At 38.6% G+C, this 20,021-nt stretch overlaps 1 protein-coding gene across 4 annotated transcripts in view; it reads left to right on the top strand.

Annotated features, from left to right (window-relative positions):
* Positions 1 to 17,645, top strand: part of LOC148104379 (disintegrin and metalloproteinase domain-containing protein 19-like) — a 58,011-nt gene extending 40,366 nt beyond the window's left edge. For all 4 annotated transcript variants that reach the window (XM_087837760.1, XM_087837759.1, XM_087837761.1 and 1 more), the window contains 7 exons: positions 619 to 696; positions 2,415 to 2,523; positions 6,109 to 6,250; positions 7,776 to 7,875; positions 12,890 to 13,114; positions 14,854 to 15,059; positions 16,417 to 17,645. In XM_087837760.1, coding sequence (XP_087693886.1) covers positions 619 to 696; positions 2,415 to 2,523; positions 6,109 to 6,250; positions 7,776 to 7,875; positions 12,890 to 13,114; positions 14,854 to 15,059; positions 16,417 to 16,462 — 906 coding nt within the window. In that variant the 3' untranslated portion in view covers positions 16,463 to 17,645. The remainder of the gene's footprint in view (positions 1 to 618; positions 697 to 2,414; positions 2,524 to 6,108; positions 6,251 to 7,775; positions 7,876 to 12,889; positions 13,115 to 14,853; positions 15,060 to 16,416) is intronic.
* The last annotated feature ends 2,376 nt before the right edge of the window (positions 17,646 to 20,021 follow it).

Below are 20,021 nucleotides of genomic sequence, written 5' to 3'. Positions count from 1 at the left end.
CATTATTGAAATATTTAATTAATGAATTCCATTTTTTATTAATTAATAAAATTGTAATTAATTAGTAAGTAGCATATTTAATTCATCATTTTGTCATTCCTGGCTCCCTTATAGGCCGAAGTTAACAGACTCATTCAAATGTGGTCTGAATGTAACTGAAACTTCAAGGAAAGTTTGATATCTCTGACTCTTTAAGTATCGGCTGTTTGCGGTTTTTATTTACTGTGTAAAGGAGCATTGTTTATAGTTGTGACCTGTTCCCTTTGTCAAAATTTACTGATCTAATATAATGCACTGATCATTCGATCAATGCATATTATTGATCTAATAATAAGGGCTACTGGGGGTTAAGGAGGCCTGTTTGTGTATCTTGTTTATTTGGCACTTTGTCGAATGGAATATAAAGTTGTAAGTAAATCCCCCACATACACCCTACAAAATAAGAGCTGAATTGTGTGATACAAATGGATGAAAATGTACCCATCTGCAAATTGTCTTTCTGTATATATTGCTTTCTCTCTGTAGTATCCCCATAAGAGTTAGCCAAGGAGCCCCTTTAAACTCTGTGTGTACATGCTCTGTGATCGTTATGTAATCTTTGTCCTTCTGTTGCCAAAGGTGTGCAGAGACCGCAGATGCCAAAATGCCTCTTTTACTGAGTTAGAGACTTGCCTTGCACGCTGTCACAACAATGGGGTAAGCATACAGACACACACACCAATATAAATGTATATATACACAATAATCACACAGAGTCACACAACAAAACATGGTGTCAAAACAGATGCTTACTCTGGATGGCATTACCTTGGCCTCCAAGAACACTGTAAGAAATCTTGGAGTCAATTTTGATTGTCCTTCAGTGTGCATATGAAACACTGTCTTCTTCCATGTATGCAACATCTTAAAACTAAAAACATCCTGATGCTGAAAAACTAGTTCCTGCACTTCTAATAATTCATTATTATCATGCACTCCTAAAAGCTCCATGAAAAGCCTTTAGTTTGATTTAAAAAATGCTGCAACGAGAGTACTGACAGGGTCTAGAGAGAGAGACTATATTTCACCCATACTGGCTCCCTGTTAAATTCAGTAAGATTAAAAATTCTTCTCCTGACATACAAGGTCTTGAATTGTCAAGCCCCATCTTATCCTTGAGACCTCAAACTACTATATCACCCCAATACAGTACTTCTCTCGGAGACCACTTGTTTACTTGTCGTTCCTAGGATATTTAAAAGCAGAATAGAATGGGAGGCAGCACCTTCAGTCTTTACAGGTTCTATAGTCGATTGGAAGGCAACGGAGCACCAGGGAGGAGGTCTATGGCACAATCATAGGGCCTGTGCAGAGGAAGAAATAATGTTTTATCTTTATTAAAAACCTCATGTAAGTCATGATATGCTAGTGGCACAGAGGATAAATCAGGCTTAGGCTCGGGTTCTGTCTGGGGACTATTTAAAGCAGGAGGCAGAGCTGATTTTAAATAGTGAGCCAAGCAAAACAAACTCCAGCTCTGCACTCGCCCTTTTGACCAGTCAGCAGTGGGGGTTATGTCTTGCTAACCAAGGAGTCTTGGAAACAGAAAAGGTGACAAAGGTGACAGATTCCCTGTGATTGCCAGAGACGAGGTCCAAGTGGACAGGTTCTGTCTGGTGTGTTATGGTTGCATAATGAGGGTGTTTGAAGGTGTTTGATAGATTTTGTTAGCGAGCCTAGAGGTGAATTGAGTCCAGAGGGCAGGCAAATAGGTGACTGCACGGTAGCTTAGTCCAGACTTGTCAAAAACAAAACCATTTGGAGGCCAAGTTGCCAGTGATTAGCAGACAATCTGGCAGAGAATGGAGGCTCGAGCTGGTATTTGTGTACCCGTGCTTGATTGTAGCTTGGTGTGTCTTGACCAGGGCAAAGTTTTTCCAATGCCCAGTTTTACACATATGTTATGAGAATAACCCTAGTTGGCACAGCCTAGTTTGTGATTTGAACTGCTCAGCAGCTTGTTCGAAGTGGATCCTGTCTCACCTGACAGAGTCTATTATATTAGGATTGAATTAGTATTTGAAACAATATGAGTAACAAGAAAATGCAAGCATAGAGTCTCCTTTAATCTCTTTCGCTTGTGTGTGTTTTCTTCCCTGCTATCAGTGAAAATATTAGAAATTAGCTGAAGTCGGGAATATTTAAAATATTCAATATGCAGTTTTTTCTCCAGTATGAAAATTTCATAGTGTTGAGATAAATGCTCATATAAATAAATACAAGCACACAATGCCTTAATGCTTTGACTAATACACCTCCAGGTAGTCACAAACATCCAAGCATGCACACAATCACACACAGAGACATATATACAAAGGGAGAGAAAGGGGTCAGGGACCAACTTAAGACATTTCTTTTGTGTGTATAATATTCAGGTGTGTAACAGCAATGGGAACTGCCACTGTAATCAAGGCTGGGCACCACCCTTCTGTGAGAAGCCAGGACTCGGTGGCAGTGTGGACAGTGGGCCTGTTCAGTATGGCAGTGAGTATACAACATAAACTTGTGCCTTAAAGAAAATGTTTTTTCACCTTCAATATATTTGAACATTTCTGGTGTGCTGGATGGTAAAAAGCATTATCGCCATGATCCTACAACACTGGGTGTTTCATCTCTGTTTGCTGTTTCCTTTCTTGATGGCTTCCTCTTATGTGCAGGGATTGAGGGTAGCCTCCTTGAATGTGAATGGGTGCAGGGATGCAAATAAGAGAGCCTTATTAGCAGAAGTAATCAAGCAGAAGAGACTAGATATAGTCTTCAAGAAACACATACTGACAGTACAAATGAAGTAGACGGGTCTGTGGTGGGGTAGCAGTTTTTTAGCCATGGGACAAATTTTAGCGCAGGTGTTGCTATAAACTTAGGGTCTGAGTGTAAGATTTTGTTTAAAACATTAAAAGAGAAATGAAGAGGTTCTGATCAAGGGGACTGTGTTGTATTGGGTAGGGACTGGAATTGTTGTCTTGATTTTACTTTGGATAGGACTGGGGAGGAGCCGCATCTTCAGTCATCTTCTGTTTTATCAGATGTTCTACAAAAAATTAACTTGGTTGATGTGTGGAGGATGAAGCATCTTTCAACCACGGGTTGAAGTATGGCAGAGTTAGTGCAGTGAGATTGGCCAGGTTTTATGTGTCTTCTTTGTTTACTGCTCGAATTGTTAACTGTCAGTGTTTTCCTGTTATTTTTACAGATTGTCACTTAGTTTTAATGGAGCTGTTTCTATCTCCCACCAACAAATCCAAATCCTTTTGGCAATTTAATGTAAAATTATTTCATGATTGGATTTTCTGTGAAAATTTCAGTTTTTGGGAGGGATTACTGGAGATCAAGGAAGGATGATTTTAATTCCCTTACTCAATAGTGGGAAGTAGGAAAGGCCCAGATTTGTGTGTTTTGCAGCAGCAATATGGTTTTAATTTGACAGCCAATATCAAGAGAACTCTGCAGGAGTTAAAGAAGTGATAAAACATAAAAAAATGTCTCTGGTTCACAGTTAGATCAGCAGAATAATGACTGTTGTAATGTAATGTAATGACTGTTTAAATTCTAAAAGACAAGAGCTTGATCATTTTCAATATGAGAGAGCTAAAAGAGCTTTGGTTCGAGCATGCTTCACCAGACTCCAGGACATGGACGCCTCAACCACCTTTTTCTTTAATTTGGGGAAGTCTGTAGCCCAGAGAAAACAAATGGTGTGTCTTCGTCTTTCGAATGGAAATGTGATCGCAGATCCAGCTGAGATGAGAAGGCATTCTTTTTAATGAGAGATGTATTTGACATATGTAAACTATGCTATACTAGAGTTGGCTTTTGACTGTGTAGACCATGCTTTTCTTTTTTTCACCCAGAAGACCTTTTTTGTTGGGCAGGGGTTTCAGACATGGGTGAAGCTGTGGTATAGCGACACTTGCTGTGTTGTGAAGGTGGGAGGAGGGTTGAGTTGCCCTGTGCCAGTTAGGAGAGGGATTAGGCAGGGTTGCCCTATCTCAGCCGGCTCTATAGCATTGCTATTGAGCCTTTTCTGTGCAGGTTGAGGAACAAGCTGAGGGGTTTCTCTTTGCTAGATCTGCCTCAGAGCCCTCCTGTTATTGTATCAGCATACGCTGATGATGTTAATGTTTTTGTTAAGGATCAAGGTGATGTTCAGGAATTAAAGGAAATCTTGGTTTTACATGAAAAAGCTTCTTCAGCCAGGGTTAATTGGGAGAAGAGTGAGGTGTGTTTGGTCGGGCAGTGGAGTTTGGCATGTATTTCTAGACTCCCTGGGAATCTTTGATGGGGTTAAAGGGCTATTAAAACTCTTGGGTTTTACTTGGGGAGTGATGACTTTCGCACAGACTCCTGACCCCAGACCTGGGATGTGGCTTTTTGAAGAGCCGCTGTTTTTTAATGACTTTTTTCCAAGTACTGTGTTTTCTACTGCCACTATAAGGAGCAAGTTTGTGGAGACTGGTATTATCAAACTGGGCCATCTCACAAGGATGTCAATGGGAACTCTTGGGTGTGTCACAGGCCTCCAGAGTGCTGGGAAGGATTGTGGAGGAAACTTGGCAATCCCTGTCGGCATCACTGGGAGAGTTTACTGGAAACTGTGTCCTAGCTGATCAATGGGCTGATGACAGCGAATATGTTTTTCTCTCCTTGATGGTCAGTCCTGTCTTTAAGGAGCAGCCTGAGGGGAGCCTACTTCTCTCCCTGAGAACATTAGTGCTAGATAGTTTCAGCTCTTGTGGGAAGAAGCAGCTGTATTACAGCTGTGTTACCTGCAGGTGGAGGGTCCATATAAGCCTCCTGTTGAAAAACGGATGGCTGACCTCCAGTGGAGGATCATACTTTGAGCAATAGCCACAAACAGACACAGAGCCCACCTGGATCCAAGCACTGGGGACGGATGTCCTTTCTGTTCACAAAGGGAGACGCTGGAGCACTTAGTGGTTCGTTGTCTGCGGCTAGTGGGTTTATTTTCTTTGTTGCAGGAATGGGTGGAATCTCTGAAGGAGAAATTCTCTGTACCCTTGTCTCCTAAGTATTCAGGAAAGGACGGACTCTGGTTCGGATTAATTTTTTGTTTGGTACATCCAAGCTGGCAATATAGAAGACTAGGAAGAACCAGAAGTTAGGTCAGGGTTGGAGTGATGCTGTGCATAGTTTAAAGGGATTGTTCAATTTTAATTCAGTTTTATTTATATAGCACCAAATCACAACAAAAGTCGCCTCAAGGCGCTTTATATTGCAAAGTAGATACCCAACAATCCCAACAATCATATGACCCCCTATGAGCAAGCACTTTGGCGACAGTGGGAAGGAAAAACTCCCTTTTAACAAGAAGAAACCTCTGGCAGAACCAGGCCTAGGGAGGGGCGGCCATCTGCTGCTACCGTTTGGGGTGAGAGAAGGAAAACAGGATAAAAATTGTTGGCATCACGTCTGACAGTACAGCATGATTTTTACTCTCTGACTAAAGATCTGGACTCCTTTACAACTATGTGGGGGATTGGACAGGTTTTGTGTTCGATAGGAGCAGATGGGACATTTGTCCTTAATTTTTAAGTGTGTGTGTGTGTGTGTGTGAGTTTGGTTGCGGTTAGTAAATGGTTAGTGCATATTGATGTTGTTGATGTAGTAGCAACTTTCTGTTAGGTTTGACTTTTTCGTGGTTTTTCTTTTTAATGTGGTGTAAATAAAGTGTTAAAAGTCAAAGTCTTTCTCTCCCTTTCTCTTTCTCTGTCATGTCCATTTCTTTTTTCTATTCCTCCTCCTTTTTCTCCGGTCTTTCACAAGCCTGGGCTTTACCCGCTGCCTGCTACAGCTTAATACTCACTCTGAAAATAAACAAAATAAAAAGACAAAAAAATATACATAACTTTATAGTTAACATTGTTTTTCCATCTGACTCGCTGACAGGCTCAGAATGTTCGATCACTAGAAGTAAACAGAAAATTTTGACATGGATGGCCCTTTTTCCTTGATACTTGCTGATCTAAATTAAAGTGTTTCAATTGCTATATAAATATACTAGTAAACACATTAGTGTATATGTATATATGTGTTTGTGTATGTCAACAGGTCAGGCGGGTCTGGTGGCTGGACTGTTGTTTGCCTTCTTGGTGGTTTTACCTGCAGTGCTGCTGGTCTTCTACTGCCACAGGATCAAGACTTCTTATTACCATAAGTGGCTTTCCCAAAGAAAAAAGAACACATGCAAGAAGTACTGTCTGTCTTTCCACTGTTTGTCTGTTTCTTAACACTACATTTTCTTGATACAACAAAAAGAGGAAAGCCTAAAATTTAAAAAAGTAGCATTTTCATTTTGGGGTCTAGCAAGTAAAACTATATAATATGCACTGGTGTATTGTGATGCTCTTTTGTCCTTTAAAACTTTATTCAAGTGCAAATTAGAAACCTTGCAAGGTTTACTACCAGTCAAAAGTTTTAAAACACCCCAATTGTTTCAGTTATTTGCAGTTTAAGTCATTCAAGTCAAATGAATAGCTGAAATGCTACAAAGGTAAGTGGTAAACTGCCAGGCAAGGCAACTCAAAACTGAAAAATAATGTACATTTTAGAATGACAGAAAAATGCCTTTTTCAGGGAACACAAAATGGGTTAACAATTTAAAGCAGTTCTGCAGCAGTGGAGGTTAATTGAGCGTTAAAAGCTGGTACTACTAATTCCTACAGGTGTTCGCAACTTTTCTGGATTACTTCCAACCCCCTCTGTCTGCATAAAAGTAGTGTTGGAACACACTGTGGTTTCTTTCACCATCAAAAGGCACTCAGAAACAAACTGACAGGAAGAGATCTGCAAACCCCAAACCACAAATGAATCAGAGGACAAGTTTCTGAGAGTTAACAGCTTGCGTAATAGGTTGCTCACAGGAAAACAGCTTCAAGTACACTTTAATCGTGGTCTTCAAGCTGCAGGTTTGACAGGACGAGTTGCGGCAAGAAAGCCATTGCTAAGGCATCAGAATAAGACAAAGAGGCTTGCCTCAACCATGAAACACTGCAATTAGACTACTGAATACCAGAGTATAATGGGCTGATGAATCAAAATTTGAAGTCTTCGATTCATCACGCAGGATCTTTGTACACCGTTGAGTGGGGTGATTCCACAGTGTGTGACATCAGCTGTCAAACATGGAGGAGGAAGTGTGATGGTCTGGGCTGTTTTGCTGATCCAGGGTCGATGACTTGTACAGAATGAGAGGCACCCTGAACCAAAATGGTGCCAGTAAACCATTTTAATATGATTTGTTGATTGGTTCGCCTCTGTCTTTGTAACAGACCATAGTGCTGCCCCCTCCATTGGCATACTTACCAATCGCTAATGTCTCACTTGTAAGCCGAAGGTTGTCAGTGTGATACAGCATGGGGCATTTTTAAGAATGAGGGTTTTTTTTCTCTTTTTGTTTCTCAGTATGAACAAACAATAAAGGTATCACAAACACAAACAGAAATTCCATAGACTGGTTAGAACAAATTATTTCTAAGATGGTAGCTTAGTAAAAGAACCATCTCACTCAGTTAGACTTGTCTAATCACTGCATGGAAGCATTTGTTTTATTTCATTTCTACTAACATCAGCTGGTTAAGAAGCTTCGTGTTCCGTTCTAGTTTTCTTATTTCTCAATTTGAGCCATAAAACCAGGAATGTCCGAATGAGCAAAGTGATGAAGCTGTACATCTTCCATGCAACAGGCTCTTGTTTATTTTTTGTCTTTCTGTTCTCAGGATGGAGGGATCAGCAGATAAACGAAAGAATGGCCACCTTAATCCTGCCTTTCACCTGAAAGTTGTAGGACCAATCAACACAGTTAATGGCCACAAGGGGGTGAGTGATATGTGTGTTTCTAGTGTGTTACAAAATAAAACAAAAGAAAGGGAAGGAGGAAATGGGAGTAGGGTGATGACTGTTTTTCTGTGAATGAATAACTGAGTGTCCATGAGGTTAACCTTCATATTGAATTAAATATTCAGTTTGTCAAATTATTGTTTTAGCATCCTATGTCTTAATATCAGCCTAAAGTTAACATTTTAATATAATAATAATAATAATAATACATTTTATTTGAAAGCGCCTTTCAAAACACTCAAGGTCACTGTACACAGTAGAATAAAAGCAACATAAAAGCAAGCAGTTTACACAATCATAAAAGCATAAGACATAAACAAATAAAATAGGAGAGGCTATTTTGAACAAGTAAGTTTTGAGTTTGGACTTAAAGAGAAAGAAGGAAGAGATGTTTCTTAAATCAGGAGGTTGGGAATTCCAGAGTCGTGGAGCAGAGCAGCTAAAGCCCGGCTCCCCATGGTTGCAAAACGGGGGAAGGGACGGAGAGTGAAAGGGAAGAAGAAGATCTGAGACAATGAGATGGGGCGGTGATCTTAACCACGTCAGAGAGATATGGAGGAGAGAGATGATGAATAGCCTTAAATGTGTACAAGAGTATTTTGAAATTGATGCGATATTTGACCGGGAGCCAATGAAGCTGCTGCAGGACAGGAGTGATGTGGTGGACAGAAGGGGTCCTGGTGATGATACGGGCAGCATGGGATGGATTTTTGAGTAAGACCAAAAAGAAGTGAATTACAGTAATCAATCCAGGAAGTAACAAGGCTATGGACAAGAATGGCAGTGACATGTGGGGGGAGAAAAGGACTGAGATGATTAATGTTGCGCAAATGTTAAATATCTGACTTATAAGATACAAAATGCACACATGTACTGCACACATAACGAATGTTGGTATCTCAGAGTTTTTACCCCTCAGCCATAAATGGCCGATGGGGTTTTGGCATCACCCTGTCAGGTTGGTGGATGAACAGGCGGCATGAACACCCAAGTTTGTGAATGTGGTAACTTGAGAATGAGGTGGTATAGGAGTTTCAAATAGGAAAGTGGAGAAGGAGACTCCCTTACTGATACAGAGTGAGTAGAAGATTGATGATGAAAGCTTCCACTGCATGGATTTCATTTTGTTATCTTTTATGTTGCTTTTATCTAGCTTTAATTTCTCTTAGGAAATACTAACACAAAAATGTATACAAAAAAATACTTTAAAATGAATTGATGAATTTAAAATTGAACCTTTGGGAATAGGTGTTAGAACCAGTGGACAAATACAAGGTGTTAAGATTGGTAGAAAGGAGCATAGAATCGCTTTATTTGATGATGATGTCATATTATTTTTAAAGCAACTAAAAACTTCTGTGTCTGCAGTAAAGGATTTAATAGACCGGTTTGGGGCCTTCTCAGGGTATAAAATAAATGTAACAAAATCATCATTAATGTTACTTAAACAAGAATATAGTCAAAACGTAAGTCCGAATATAACTGGCTTTACTGTTAATTCTGAATTCACTTATCTAGGCATTAAAATAGTTCCTTCACTAAAAGATGTGGCCCTACTTAACTATAATACAATTCTACAGAAACTTTCCAATGATCTGGAGCGTTGTATAAGTTTACCATTATCTATTATTGGAAGGATAAGTGTTCTTAAAATGAATGTATTACCTAAACCAGGGGTCGGCAACCTGCGGCTCTTTAGTCCTTATACTGCGGCTCTGCGTGGTTTGGGAAAATAAATTAGAAGTATTTAGCTGAAGTGTTATTTATGTTAGTTCTTTTTAACTTGTAGTTCTAAATTGGAAGATTATTGTGATATTGAAATATAAACATAAAATTATATTCTGTTATTTTTTTCATCGCTCAAAATAAGAGTGACACTCACGGAAGCCGGTATACCCACCGAAATGCCGTGCATTTATCGAGACTTTCAACCTCAGATAGGCCAATTATGGATCTTCGGATCCACATTATGTCAGCAGCTATTCTCCACCGTGAACTATGTTAAAGACAAACACCGTTCACGCCTGACAAATGACAGCTGACAGCTGACAGATGACAGACGCTGTGCGCAGAGGATCAGGAGCAGAAGTCCCACACATATCACGGCAGACCCGACGATGTTTGCATGAACACGCTTTTCAGCATCTCTATATTGACCACTTTTCACACACGGTTGCTGTACGCATACAGCCGGCTATAGCTTTTCAGCTCACAGCCCGACATACACCACCAACAACACAAGAGCACAGATAGCGCAGACGTAAAGGCAGCGAGGCGTGATTGCGGTTGTGTCGCTCAGGTGCGTCCGCCTCCCCTGAAGCGGTGCCGCAGACCACGCCCCGCCACATACATTAACCTGGTAAAATACATATTTAGGCAAAATTTTGCAAATATCTATTTTTCATTTTTCAGCAGCATAGTGCTTTTTGTTCCAATTAGTTTTTTTTAAAAGTCAGGTCAAGGCCCAACAGCCCAAAGGCGATATAAGGGTGGTGGCTCAACAGTTTTTGTTTGCTACATGGGTCATTTTAGTTCAGCTGGGTGTCTTTCCTTTTGTTATATTTCTTTAAGAGTTCAAAATGTGTTGATTACATAAATAAAATGTAATTTTCTCTGTAGCACTTCATGGATTTCATAAGCAGCACACCTTAGTTGTTCACACAAAGCATAAAGGTAAAAAACAATATATAAAGTGTCATCTTCATTTTAGATGTCAAAAAGTATTTGCGGCTACCAGTGTTTTCTTTTGCATGGAAACCGGGTCCAAATGGCTTTGGGTGTAAAAGGTTGCTGACCCCTGACCTAAACTCTTGTATATGTTTCAGAATGTCCCACTGGATTGTTTACCAAAGTAGCATCATTAATCAGAGAGTTTATTTGGAACAAGAAGCATCCCCACATTCGCTTGTCTTTGTTGTATCTTCCCTTCGATACAGGGGGGTTGAAATGCCCCAATTTTTACTGGTACTATCTGGCTATTCAACTAAGGACAATAATGTTTTATTTTTCATCCCAAAATATCCCTTCTTGGGTGGGGATGGAAGCAAATTCTCTTAAAATGCCATTAAACTTGTACTTATACTCTGCACAGCCAAAACAATTAAAGAAAGAAACAAATAATCCTATAGTCTGAAATATGATTGAAGTTTGATTTACAATAAAAGAAATGGTGAATATTAAGAATAATCTCTCTCAGTTTAGTCCTATTTGGGGAAATGCTTTATTTGTACCAGGAAAATGATCTTTTTTGTGATGGAATAATGGTTTCATTTGAGGATTTAGTCTCAAAATTTCAAATTCCAAAAAAAACATTTCTTTAAGTATTTACAGATTAGAAGCTTAATTTCTTCCATGCAAAATCAGTCTCTTAATGTTCCCTAGTTAACTAATTTAGAGGAGTTAATGGTGAAAAAATGTTGTAACAAAGGCTTAATTTCAACATTCTATAACTGGATTGTCTCGGCCTCTCCAGAAACATCAACTTCTAAGTTAGAATCTTGGAGAAATGACCTAAATATTAATATTTCTGAGGAGACATGGAAGTCAATTTGCTTAAAATCACAAAAATAATCGATTAATAGTAACCTAACGCTATTACAAAACAACTGGATCATGCAGACATATGTAACACTGGTTAAATTGAATATATATAACAACAAAATTCCAAATAGATGTTTTAAATGTGGAGAAGCCTGTGGGATATCTTTCCACTGTATATGGGAATGCAGAATTGTCCACGCATTTTGGCAGGAAGTGATAACCAAAAAAAACCCAAATTTTAACTACAAAGAATGTTTTAGATGCAGAAATGTTGCTACTACAAATTTATTCTAAAAATCTTAAACTAAGAGCCCATCAAATTAAGTTTATGGATTATTGTACATTACAGGCAAAACGTATAATTGCATTAAACTGGAAAAAATCTGATCCTCCTGCTATTGGTGCTTGGATAAATTCTTTGGCACAATGTATGGTAATTGAAAGGATAACATATTTTTCTTAAATACAAGTTAACATATTTTGATGATATTTGGAAGCCATTTAAAAACTTTATAAAAGAAGCAAATATCGGACAACTGCAGGAGTGTGGATGAGGTGAAAATTGTTTAGTTTGTGCTAGCTATTTCTATTTTGTTTTTTTCCTTCTTTTTGTTTCCTTCCATTGTATAAATGCCACATATTGTACTAATGTATGTATACTTCATGTGTTTTTATTTGATGTAGGTTTGGGAGAGAGCAGGGATGGGAGGTGAGGGGGTAAAAGTGTTCGTACTACTGCGTCACATTACTGTGAAAACAAATCTTTGTATGCTGTTGCAAAACCAATAAAAATATTGTAAAAGAAAAAAGAAAAAAAGAATTAATATTACCATTATCATTAAAGTCATGAATTTAACCTACACACTTTACTTACATGATATCTCATTATGTAGCAAATGCCTCTGACAGAAACATGTCCAGGGGCCCATTGGTACACACACACAAGCTCTAACCTCTGCTGGCTTTGAAATGGAATTTACATCGATCAATTATCATCATCAAACAACCAAAAACATCTATGTGTTGACTTATTTTGCATAAAAGTGTTTTCACAGATCCTAGTTAATCTCCTCTGTAATTACTTTGCACTTTCATATGTCAGAGAAAGAGTCAGCTATGTGTATAGAAGGCATGTTGAAGAGTGGAGAAACAAGTGAGTCAGTTACACATATTAAAAAGCTTCTTCGAGTTTTATTTATAACTGTAGGTCTAAAGAAAAAGCAAAGAACCAAAAAATGTCATGAATTAATGTTAAGTCTATTATTCATTGTTTTATGAATAAGATTCTCCTATTGGTAAAGTATGCATTCTTTCTCTTCATGATCAAAGTAGGAAATAAATGCCCATATGAGTTCTTCTCTCCTGTTCTTCTCTCTGTGAAATGATTTGAAGCTGTTTTTCTGTTAGGTTTGTTAACATTTGTTAACATTAACTGAATTTCCTGTAATTGTAGATTTCTCACACCAGCAAAGAGGTTCCATCTCTTAGACCAAGCCCAAATGGCACCCACCCAGTCAACATAGTGCGACCTCTGAGACCTGCCTCATTTGCCAAGGGTGGTCCACGGTCTCTTCCAACTGGCAAGCATCCAGTAGCACCACCCAAATCCCCACCAAGACCTCAGAGACTGAGCCCGCCACAGAAACCTCTACCCCTTACTCCAGCACGATCTCCCCTGGTAAGTCCCTTTCTAGAGTGTAAGGAAAAAGTCAGGGCATATAAACTCAAAACAGTCTACAGAGGACAGGAGCTTTAGACAAGCAAAAATGCAAATTACCTAGACAAGGGAAGGCATCCTAGACAGATGCCCAAATCACCTCAATTGCCTCCTTTTGATATGGAGGAGCAGCAGCTCTTTTCTGTAACCTTCTCAAATGACTGAATTCTTCACCCTCTCTCTAAGGGAGTGTCTAATCAACCTTTGGAGAGAGCTAATTTCTGCCGCATGTTTCTGCAATCTCAATAAAAACTCCGGCAATGGAAGGAGTGGACTGGTGTATTAACAGTAAAATTGTAGACCCTTACTGCTCACTGGACTTAAAAGCTTTGTCTATTCAGTACAGGCCCTTTTCTCGACCTCGGAAGCTAACAGTAGCCATAATTACCATTGTTTAGCAGAGAGAGCTCCCAGAGGACATCCACGTTGTTGCTTGCAACTTTAATAAGGCATGTTTGAAATCTGATAATACCTCCCACCCACTCCATGATGCGCTGGCTAGTCACAGGAGCACATTCAGTAGGACACTGAGATTACAAAAAAGCACCACTGAACGAAACAGGAAATCATTACATCGTTACACCCTTTATTGCACACGCTCTTTTCTGCTCAGTAATATTCTTGTAAACATTCTTGAATATTTATTTATAATCACCTCCGTCAATTCTTGATATTTATTATTGAGTGATTTGTATATGTTGTGCTATTTCTTAAATTTGTAAAGCTGTAACATATTGTATTATATTGTTAAATAGTTTAGTCTGTTACTGTTTTACGATATTGAAGCAACTGTAACCCACATAAAGTAAAAATTCCCCTCTCGCTCCTGCGGGCGGACTGTCCTTCAAGCTTGGGTCCTCTACCCGAGGCCTGGGAGCTCAATGGTCCTGTGCAGTATCTTAGATGTTCTGACTGCACTCTTCTGGACAGAGATCTCGGATGCTGTTCCTGGGATCTGCTGGAGCCACTCACCTAGCTTGGGAGTCGCTGAGCATAGTGCTCTTATTACCACTGGGACCACTGTTACCTTCACCCTCCACATCTTCTCGAGCTCTTCTCTGAGCCCTTCGTACTTCTCTAGCTTCTCGTGTACATATACATACACAGATATACGTATGTATATCTGTGTATGAGAGAGAGAAGATCTTAGTGCTGTTTTAAGTGTAAGAGCTAATAGTGCTGTATTAAAGCATATTAAAAGAACAGAAAAGGGAAAAGTGCACAAGCAGCAGTGACTGAATGCAGCAGATTAATTGCCAAGAACTTGATTGGCCAGCCAACTTTTCTGATGTGAACTTTATTAGACCATATTTGGGGTATTTAGAGGAAGATACCCTACAGGGGAAATATAGATAACTGGTCACCTCCAATGCAATGCTGTGATTCATAGTTTAAAAAAAAAAAAGCCCCAGTCAATTATTGAATATAATGATCATGCTTCTAATAAGTTATATTTTTATTGTAAAACCTTTTGATTGATCAAGAAAGTATTTGAAAAGTTCGAGATACTGGATTTCTCAATTTTATGAGCTACAAGCCTAGAAACACTTCACTGAATGTGTAAACAATATACTTTATATAATGTTTACCTTTAGTCAGTAATTCTTTTGATTTATAAGTGGATATAAGCTACCAACCTCCAAAAACATTTTGCATGTCACTGTTCAGTAATGTACATAAAGCTAATATCTTTCTTTCAGTTGGTGTCTGACCTGCAGCCCACACCCCAATTCCCTCCTCAGAGGCCTCTCCCCTTGAGCCCTACCAGAGCAGTCTCCCCCCAAGTGACTCCAGTCCAGACCTCACTCTCCAAAGCCCCTCCAGGCCTACTGGTCATGATGCCCTCAGCAGCAGGACCTAAACCTGTGGGCAAAGTCTCTGCCATCCCACCTTTGAGAGCTATCAGGTGGGTTAACACAATTATTTTCCCCACTGTACATGACTCTGCAGAATCATTATTTGTTCATTTCTTTATATACAGGCCATTTATAAGTGAACAAACTTACAATCAGCGGCTCAGTCTCTAATTTGTATCCAGTTTTATTTTATTGGAAAGACTGAATGTCAACCAGAAAATTCTGCGAAGAAACGGATTACAAAAAAAAGTTTTAAATTGATTTGCATGAAATAGGAAACTGAACTCCCATTGAACATTTTAAAAAAGCATTATAATTTTTTTCTGTAAAACATTTTACAATAAAAACTTTGTAGGGGTTGTAGAGTGATCAAATACCCACCCCTACAACCCCAAAAATGTTTACAGAAAAACTTTGAACATTTTAAAAAAGCATTAATGGGAGTTCAGTAGGACGTATTTCCAAGCAGATTAAATCTAGTTATTTGTACCAAAAGGACAGTGTTACTGAAATAGAATCCAATTAAAATGCAGTGTAATGTGTGTGTGCACACCGATGTGCACATGTATGTTCATGGTAATAAAGGGACATTGTTGCTCTGTGACTGTTAGATTTCTGTACAGGACTCAGTCCATCCAAATTTAATTTACTCACAGGACTAATTACGAGGATTTTTCTGCTTTGGCTCTGTAAATGAGACTTAATGACATTATGAAAAATAATGTCAAATTGTTTAAACACAATTTAGTTTATGTTTGAAAAGGGAAAGACCATCTCTGAATCGAGGAGGGGGCCTAAGGGTACATCTTACACCATCTTACAATGCTGTGATTGCAGCCATTCCCCAACTCTCTGTGAATGGTAGTCATGGTCATTGATCAGTGGGTTTTGATCAGTGGTTGTTGATCAATGGTCATGAGAATTTGCATAATTATGATTAAGGAACTGACCTCCCAGCCCATTGTTCCTTCAGTGGGCTGGTTTCAGTCATTATGCAAATGTACTGTTTATAAGATTGGGGAAACCTGCAGTCAGCTGAGACTGAAGAAGTCAGTTGGATGATGACGAAACGTTTCTCCCACAAAACGCTACGAACAGATGAACAGAATCGATTTTTGGAGATTTACTTTCCTGGATGATTGAGAATGGATCAAGTAGAAGATAAAGAAATCTTAAATAGAAATGTGACTGCTGACATGTATTTGGGTGTGGGTGGGGGGGTATTACAAATGGGATAAAGTGGCAGGATTGAGCAGCAGTGCAGACTGAGCAGTACACGATTTTAGAGTGGCAGTTTGTACAGTAATGCACGGAGTAAGAGTTTTTATTTTTATTTAAATACTAACAAAAATTAATTTAAAGATCATCAGTTATACCACAATCTTTGTTTTTCTCTGCTCTTTTCAGACCGGTTCCAGGCACCAAATTAAACACAGCTTCACATCCAGCATGAAAATGATCTTCTTCTGGCCTCTCCTCTCTGTTTTGAGATGGCAGTAGCTGACAGCCTATTTGCACTAAAGAGACTTTGGCTGTTGAACCACAGAGATATCACAGAAGTTAGAGGAGAACAAAACACAAAACTGAAAATGGAGAAACAGAGGAGCAAACTAACTTAACCACAATGATTAAGTGGTCAAGTGGTTGTGCAAATAGACCTTGCAGACTAACACAAGTGTAATTGTTGGGGGATGGTCAAATTTACCCAGTTAATTTTTAGGGTTTTGTTTTGTTTTTGCTAATGTCCGTCTATAAAAATGCATTTTGTACTGACTTATGTTTTGTTTACAGTTTGTTTCGTGTCACGTGGTATGATTTATTATATCCACCAAAGAGATCTCGTCATTCTTGAATAGGGATGGGTACCGGTATCTGACATAAACGGTAGTAACCAGACCGAAAAGCAGCGCACATTTTGGTGCTTTATTTCTGTGCTTTTTTTCCCTGAGATGTCATACACTTTAGATTCCAGCCAATCATTTTACCTTTGCAAGCGTAGTAGGCGGGCCCAGGTACGTACGTTCTTTTAGAGCAGAGCTACAGATTAAAAACGCCCAAGGCGAAGCGGTCATAAGTCTGGCTGTACTTCACAGCAAAAGATGCAAACTCAGCAGCCTGCAACAAGTGCTTTAAGGTGATGCTGTGCAAAGGAGGTAACACCTCGAATCTGATGAAACACCTGGCGACGTATAGCGTTTTTTTAAAAGCAGAGAAATGCGCCATATTTGATAGCTTGCTGCAAGACCTCACATCGAGCGCATCTACTGCGGGTGTGGTGCCTGCCAGTGTAGCAGAAATGATGACGGATGATGATGGCAGCAGCAGCCGTTCTTCTCTGCGTGAGTAGCTTAATGTTGTTCGTGTGTAATTTACGTTGAGTAGGCTAACCACGTTATTATATTAATGCATGTAAGGTGAACTAGCAAACAGCGTCGTAGTTACATGCGGCTGTCTTCTTGTTTGATGGCAGATACTCCCTTCACCCTGGCCAAAAAAGCTAAAATGACCAAAGAAAAAATGGGAAACTGCTAAACATGAGAGGTTTTTGGACAAAGTTGGTGTTTTTTCCCCCCATTGATTAAGCACTGCTTCCAGCCAAGAGTGATACCATATATGCCCCATAGCTGCAGAAAAGGCTAACATTGTTATCTTTTTACAAAAAAACAGCTAAACATGAGAAGTTTGTGGACAAAGTTTGTGTTCTTCATTCTTTAAGCACCGGTTTGAGCACCGTTTAAGCACCGGCACCGTTTTAAAAGTACTGGTTTGGTACTGGTATTGGATAAAACCTAAACGATACCCATCCCTATTCCTGAGGTGTCCTGAAAGCTTGAAAATAAGTTGAAAAATAGTTTACTATGAGTCACCTCATCTATACTTCCAGGTTTTCTAATTTATTCTATCATAAGAGCAATGTTTGAGGTCTAAATTCAGAAATACTGGCACATGAGTTGATAGGAAAGCTAATGACACAGCAGCTTTTTATCAACACTGTTTACATGCTGGAGAGGTAGATGAGGCCTGCAGGACACACATGGGTGGTTTTTCTTGATTTAAATTTGTTTTCCTATCATAAAATTACATAAAATATTTTTTACAAAACTATCAAGGTTTATTTTTCTCCTTTTTTAACTTTCATGAATCTAAAATAAAGATTTTGTGGAAATATTACAAAGGATTTTTCTCTCTTTTGTCTGCTTATAAGATCTGTTTCACGAATTCCCATGGCCCTCAAACTTATGCAGAGACAAAATCTACTTCTGTTTCAGCCTAATCCAAATGTAGTGTAGATGGCTTTTATACTACCCCTATCTGTATATAATCTGCTCCTATTGCACTTACTTCTCTTGCACTTCTGATTAGATGCAAATTGTATTTCGTTACCCTGTATTTATACATGTGTAATGCCAATAAAGTTGAATCTTAATCCTAAAGATCAGAGCTTAATAAACAGGAAAGTTGGTTGTTTTCCTAATGTGGTAGACTGTTAACACTGAGGTCTTTTGTCACATCCTGAGATGTGTAACCATGCCAAAGTTCAACAAAAGAAAATACAATGTAGTGTTTCTCATGTTTACACATTTCTCATTGGATCAGGTAATTATTTTAAACTGCTGATGGCAGTCAGGTGTCATTTAGGCTTAGCAGCAGAAGAGGACATAGCAAGATGACATATTTATAACCACTGCTGTCAAAGCTTTATTTCAGGAAAAGTTAATAGAATCCCATTGAAAAAGTGTATGAATACAGAGTTTTATATCTTAGGGTGTAAGGTCTTTGACTAGTCCATTGAGCTCCAGTCTTTTGAGAAGTATTAGTAGTAGGGTCTACTTAAAAAGGAAATGGATAGAAAAATATAGGTATAAGACAATATCAAGGACAGGATTATGAAGATGTCAGCGTTTGAGCTTGAAGAGCATCATAGGCATAGCAACACAGAATGTTAGAATAGTGATGAAGAAAAGATGTGGATTTGAATCTCAAGTTACTATGAATAAAAATTAAAATCAATCAAAAATTTCAAAGTTAAATCAAAAGTAATTTATATTATTTCAGACTTTCTTTCAAATCAAGTTCAGAGTACCAGTGACATTACCATCCCCGTAAGTATTTTGTAACCTGGGTTGTCGGTGTTGTCTGCCGTGAGGCATCAAGGTCCATCCACCTACTGTATGTGTCAAGTTAATTTTTTTTTAACAAATAATAGGTTTTTTTTTAAGAAAAAGGTTATCAGTTGAATTTCAAATAAAAATAAATAATAATTTTAAACTTTTTTTCTGAATTCTATAGTATTTATGCATGAATTTGTTTGTCTGTGCCTTGTTTAAATAATTACAGCTATCTTTATTGAGTTGAACAAAAACAACTGATGTCACCGAGTCAATGCATTTCTCGCCATTATAATGGTGAGAAACGCATGTATACATGCACTTGCAATGGGTTATAAGCAAACTTTCTCAACTAAAGAAAACCACTTCTTCATTTTGTGAATAATTAGAAGCGTTAATTGAGACTTACATAAATCTGCTTCCTCAGTCAAGGTATAAATCAGTACAAGGAAGGAAATGTTTGTTTACACAATGCTTGTACCCACTTACGCCTAATCAAAGGTGCTATATCCAAGCTCATATATGCACAAGGGGTCTAGTAGAGTGCATGTTTGTTGTTTGAAAGAGTCATTTTCAGTGCCTTCGGAATACACTTTGATTCATGCCAAGAAGATGCCTTTAATTCCAACAAACCACAGACAAGGACTTGAACATGTCATGGTCAAATTACTACATTCTACACTGTATTTGTGTCTGGTATATTAAAGAATCATACAATATGATGTAATAAACATTTTTTTATTCATTGCTGGTATATTGAGACTGATGCATCTCACATCTTCATTTCTAATTCTACTTGGAGTATCTTGTTTTTCATTTCATGCTCCTCCTTTAGATACTTCAACTTGTGTTAATGAAATTCAATAGCCAGCTTTTCATTCATCGTAAGTCTGTGTCGCTGTC

Source organism: Neolamprologus brichardi, chromosome 3, assembly GCF_056152115.1.
Source record: "Neolamprologus brichardi isolate AB-2024 chromosome 3, ASM5615211v1, whole genome shotgun sequence".
Taxonomy (NCBI): domain Eukaryota; kingdom Metazoa; phylum Chordata; class Actinopteri; order Cichliformes; family Cichlidae; genus Neolamprologus; species Neolamprologus brichardi.
This window is presented reverse-complemented; position numbering and strand designations above follow the sequence as displayed.